The sequence below is a fragment of the Tachysurus fulvidraco genome, chromosome 13, assembly GCF_022655615.1.
Source record: "Tachysurus fulvidraco isolate hzauxx_2018 chromosome 13, HZAU_PFXX_2.0, whole genome shotgun sequence".
Classification (NCBI taxonomy): domain Eukaryota; kingdom Metazoa; phylum Chordata; class Actinopteri; order Siluriformes; family Bagridae; genus Tachysurus; species Tachysurus fulvidraco.
The window spans coordinates 18,951,340-18,957,339 of record NC_062530.1 but is presented as its reverse complement, the minus strand read 5'-3'; the positions used below and the strand labels follow the sequence as shown (position 1 = coordinate 18,957,339).

At 39.3% G+C, this 6,000-nt stretch overlaps 1 protein-coding gene across 1 annotated transcript in view; it reads left to right on the top strand.

Moving 5' to 3' along the window:
- tmtc2b (transmembrane O-mannosyltransferase targeting cadherins 2b) overlaps positions 1-6,000 on the top strand; it is a 100,390-nt gene that overhangs the window by 75,053 nt on the left and 19,337 nt on the right. Inside the window, exons 3-5 of the mRNA XM_027161484.2 lie at positions 2,012-2,843; positions 3,169-3,283; positions 5,390-5,475. Of these exons, the coding sequence (XP_027017285.2) occupies positions 2,012-2,843; positions 3,169-3,283; positions 5,390-5,475 (1,033 nt within the window). The remainder of the gene's footprint in view (positions 1-2,011; positions 2,844-3,168; positions 3,284-5,389; positions 5,476-6,000) is intronic.

Sequence of the window (6,000 nt, the reverse complement as noted above, 5' to 3'; positions counted from 1 at the left end):
TTGGGGGTGAATAAACAAATTGGTAAAATAGTAGAAGAAGAATATGCTATTTCTGGGTTTGCTTTGCTAGAACATCTGTTATATAAAGCTGTAAGTGCTACAAGTCAGGGTTCAGCAGAGGTTTCGCCATGAGGGAGATATTCACTAGCTGAGTGTTAGGCGACATAATAAGATTAGAAAGATTAGAAGAGAAGTTGGGCTCTTTTAGAGATTCCCCTTGAGAGGCCTTTCCTGTACATATTGGATAAAAACAAAATGACAAAAGGACAGAGGAAATCAATAGTGTGCCATACTGCTGCCGAGAACCACACAGGAAAATAATTTGTCTTTCACTGACAAGATTCTCCTCACAGATGTCTATGGTACAAGTGTTTACTGTGTAAAAAACAAAAAGTAATTAATGAGGAAGTTGGATAAATAATTGGACTAGCGTTGTTAAACAACCAGAAAAGGGAAATAAACCCTACTTCCTAATGAATTCCAGTAAGAAATCATTTCAAATGTCCAAAATGTTTTCCAGTGGTGTGACACACGTTTATGTTCTATACTAACTATAACATGTACTACAAAAAAGGCACATCTTTACTATCTGTACTAATCTATATTTAATTAGCATACCCAGAAAAAGCTGTCTAGCACCTTGCAACTCCACTCCACTTTTTAGTGCTCTTTACTATCTTACTAGCTCACTATACGTTATTACACTATCACTATTTAGCCTTAGGGTTTCCTGCTAACCAAACATGTTACTGGAAACCACAGTGGAGCGTCCACTTGCCACGTTTGCTAGCTAACGGACACATCATTTATCCAATCCTGTGACACAAATTCCTTAAAACTTAATGAAAGGTAATGAAATGATCATACATCTAATTACATTATGATCACACAGCTTGCATTTATATGCATGTATATGTATTTTGTGTTAAACAGCCAGATAAAGTAGCTAGCTAATACAGAAGCTAGCTAATGTTTGAGAAATTAGTACAGTATGTAATGAAATAAGACCAAAAGCTATCAACATTGCTAAAATATAAGACAGATTGCCAGGTTCACTGAGAAGCTAGTTAATATTAAGCTAATGTTCCAGGTTCACTAAGAAAAAAAATAGCTAGCATTAATCTAATTACTATGCTATGTAAGCTGCTAGCCAAAGTTGAGAGCAAGATACAGCTATTATACCTGTATAGGGAAACTAGTAGTTTGTTAACTACTACTTGGTGGCTGTTGTGATGCTCAGGGAGAGTTGAATTGAACTCGAGCTCAGGGTATTGAACTGTCTATACAGGAAGTTGTAAAATCTCTTGAACACGTGTCGCCATTATCAACACTGAGGCCAGTGGATCAGCAGGCAGTCAGCGAGGAACAATAGACAAGTGGCCTTTTTTTCCTCATAATGTAAAATGATCAAACACTCTATAAACATACCATAATCATTTCCACATTGGCATAAAGACATGTTGGCACTGTTGGGACAATGATGGAGAGTTATTGGTATTAACATTTACTCTGTAAGGTCAGAGAAATCCAGGTGAAGGCCAAGACAATTGTGCCATGCTCTTTTGTTTTTATCATGACATAAATTATGTAGCAGGCGTCCACATCTTTTATTTTACGATTTTAAGCCCAATAAAGCAGATGGGGAAAGTCATGAATTCTTACAATTGGCCAAGAATATTAAATTGATAGCACTGATTGCATTTCCTTTCAACTTGCTTGGAAATAAAATGGACTGTTTCTCCTTTTTTATAATACTGAATGATGTCATCGTGAAATCATACATAGTGTCAAGCGCATGTCTGAACAAAATGAAAGCATGAAAGCTGCTCGCGCTCCAAATTGCACTCATGAGCTACAGCAGTTGTCAGGTTAAAGACAGGATCTGGTAAAGATTTAAGCTCTGGTTTCCAGTTCACAAACCAACCATAAAATGACTTTGGCTCTATTTCTATAAATATTTCTCTGTTCAGTTGAAAATTTGATTTTTATTGCTCTTTTCTCTGTGCTTTAGAAGAAGAACATGCGCCTCCTGCTGAGTGTGTTTCTTCTGGGCTCCTGGGGGATCTTCCTGCTTGGGTTCCGAATCTACTGGATGGGCAACAAACCTCCCAATTTTTCCAACTCTGACAACCCTGCAGCAGATTGCCCATGTTTTCTGACTAGGGTGCTCACCTTCTTCTATCTGCCTGCCATGAATATGTGGCTCCTCCTTTGCCCAGACAGGTTGAGTTTTGATTGGTCCATGGACGCACTACCGCTTCTGAGGAGCATCACTGATTGGAGAAACCTCCATACCATCGTATTTTACGCCATACTGCTGGCACTGGCATGGTTTAGCCTATTGACTCGAACATTCAAGGAGAAGGAAACGAATGGGAAAGCCCATGTAGCAAACGGAAAGTCCAGCACAAATGGACACAGTTATCATTCTGACTATGAACACTCCATTCCAGACTCTGACTCTGTTCAGACAAATGGAGCCAATGGGACAAAAAAGCACTGTATGCCTAGAACTTCTCTGCCCACCACTGAAAACGTTGTGGTCTTCTCATTAGGTTTGTTGGCCATCCCCTTTCTCCCTGCAACCAACCTCTTCTTCTATGTTGGTTTTGTAGTGGCAGAGCGAGTCCTCTATATCCCCAGCATGGGCTTTTGTCTGCTGGTGGCAGTGGGGATGAGGGCTCTCTGGATCAGACTTAGGACAAACTCATCAAGGACTCTGGTCCTCACCTGCAGTGCATCGCTGGTGCTGCTATTTGGATTTAAGACATTTCTGAGAAACCAGGACTGGCATAATGAGGAGATGCTTTACAAGTCAGGGATAACTGTGAACCCTGCTAAAGGTCAGTTAAATTTTTCTGTGCTTTGGAATGTGTTTCATCAGTGAGCATTTATGAAAATGTAATTGATTATGAAGCCCTGAATTGCCAATGAAGCAGTGGAACTTCACCATGGTGATGGATGAGGATACTACTCTTAGAATCTAGAGTCCAGAATCTATGAATTCAATAATAATTGACACATATCAGTCACATGAGTTAATTGTGATGCACAAATGTGGTTAAGATGTTTCTAGTGTAAAAAGTACTAAAATCTATGTCCCTCGGGATCCTGTTATTTAAAAAAAAGAAAATAAAACACTGTATCTTTCTCTTCATTCCTCTGCAGCTTGGGGGAACCTGGGAAATGTCTTGAAGAACCAGGGGCAGATGGCAGAGGCTGAGCAAGCCTACAGAAACGCCCTGTACTACCGCAGGAACATGGCCGACATGCTTTACAACTTGTGAGTGAGCGCTGATCTTTTCGCTTAGGCCTGCCGAGACAAACCTCCTCAAAAAAAAAACAAAAAAAAACAACTGCACTGTCATTAATCATCCATCTGTCCCCTGTAGGGAGACTGCAGCTTTCTTATGAACCCCAGGAGTCAGTTTATTTATACCTGGAATGTATAACACACTGTACTTAAGGTCTTGCAGCACACAAAATAATGATAGCAAAGTAGGTTAAGTAACTGCGATATTGATCTAAGTACATACAGTATTGTATACATTGATTATTGTTGAGGGAAATAGACATTTTTTGCTTATTAAAAAGCTTGAGCTAGCCAGATACCAAAGAATAGCACTGCACAATATTTTGCATAAATAATGTTACTGCTCCAGCAGTAACTGCAGTAGTTTCTAATTTAGTAACTAGTCATGTTCAGATACAAGCTAGCTAATGTTTTCCTTAATAGTATAATGAAATTCAGAGTTGAAATTGTAGGTGTATTTACTAAGAAGCTTGTAACATTAGGCTAACTGCTAATTATTTCTGTTCACTAAGAAGCTAGTTAACATATGTAGTGTAAACATAGCTACATTCAATAACAAACAAGCTAATAATTTAATAGTTTGAATCATTATCTAATGAAGTATGACCAAAATCTATCAAACACAGATAATTGTGTTTGAAACAAAAATAGGCAGGTTCACTACTAAGGGCCTTTTTACACCTGGTCACTTCATGTGTTTTCACTGATCCGATAGCTATCTGATTTGTTAAAACTGTTCCATTTACATTAGGACACATAAATGCGTCTTGGCGAATCAGATATCAATCTGATCTTTCTAGTCCCGCCCAATATGCAAATATATTTTACCTCATTTCCCGGGTAATTGAAATGGAACACGTTTTGGTGTATGCGGTTGCTGCAAAAAACAGCATTTACTGTTTGCTGCAATTTCGCTGGCAGCAGCAGTGCATTTTAAGACCAAACAAGACACCAGGGTGAAAGAGCCAGTGCTGGTGGGAAAACATATTTGTTTCTGGCACGATGCACGACTCGCGAGTCACCTGTGAGTGACGTACGTCCGTTTGGGAGGAGTATAGCGCTGACGTATGTGGCTTGAACAACCACATGCATTTACACCTGTCCAGTTTCATCTGAAATGCGTCCCAGACCTCCTCCTGAAGTGATTTGAGCGATCGGATTTATATCCGTCTCGAAACCGTTTCGGGGGGCATTTAGACCTGGTCTTTTTACAATCGGATAGCTATCGGATCACAGAAAACACATGAAGTGACCAGGTGTAAAAACCCACTTAGCTAGTTGATATACAAAGCTAATGATTGTGTGATTAACAAGTTAGCCAGGTTCACTAACAACCTTGGTCATGTTTGCTTAAATTATTATATAATGAAACATTGCCTTACTGTTATGTGGTTAAATTAACTAATTAAATAACTAACATCAGGTTAATAACTATGTTGTGCATGTCAGGGAACGGGGCCTACCCAAGTGGAGGGATAACCTAAAAGGGGGTTTTATGGGACAAGAATAAAAGGGGGTCTTTTGTCCAAAAACAAAAGCAAGACAACTGGTATAAATAGGGAAAGCAATTATTAAAACACAAGGAACGGGTTTGCAGAGGCGGGAATGTATTAAGGTAAGGGTGGGGTTAACGCACATGAACACAACAAAAGCACAAGGTATAAGACAAACAAAGCCATTCAAAGCCAGAATGTCCTCCCAGTGTCCAGGAAGGGAATAGCTGAAGCCATCCCTGACAGTGCAATCTACTAGCCAAGGGTAATGGCTAGCAGGTTTTTGTTCTGTTTGCTTAGATTAGTGAGTGTTTTTTTTATTATTCACAAAAACTTGAATGGAAGTAGGAGTAAACAAACACCAAACATTTCTATTTTCCCTCAAATAATGTCTGCTTGTTAATAGCCTATTAATATCCTAATTAATGTAGTGCCAAGTGTTCTCTGGCACAATAACAGCACAGCCAGACTCGCTCCACTCACTTGTGAGCATCTCCTTTTCAGGTCAGTAAGCAAGCTGTAATGCATGTGAATACTGACAGCTTAATGAGAGTACCACTGTTTTTCTTTTTTCTCCTTTCAGAGGTCTGCTGCTACAGGAGAACAACAAGTTCTCAGAGGCTCTCCATTACTATAAGCTGGCCATCGGGAGCAGGCCAACTCTCGCTTGTAAGTGTGCTTTTATTTTACCGACCATTTTCAAATCCTGCTGTCGTGACTGCAAAACCAGTTGAGGATGTGCATGTGCGTATGTGTATGCGTGCGGAAGTGTGCGCGTTTGTGTGCATCTGTGTGTGTGTGCCTGCACGTTTAACTGCATGTGTGTGTATGAGTGCATGCACGTATTTGTGTGTGTGAAAACCCACAGTGTGAACAAACTAGTTTGCTGTATACTGTAAGTTTATGACAAATTCTTTTGTGCTATGTCTGGACAGTATTGTTGTTGTTTTTGTTGTTTTTCTTCTATTAAACACAATAGAAACTGATTTGGCGGTGTGTGTCCCCATGTGATGTCACCACTACTACTACTAATGTAAAAAAAAGAAAGAAATCTAAATCCAGAAGCACGAAACAAACAAAAAAAACATTAATATAGACATATTTAATGTGTTTCAAAGTAGACTTTTCCTTTAATGATACAGTTCAGTGCAGTGTGTTGATCTGTTTAATTTTCAGCACACGTTTGGAGGACTA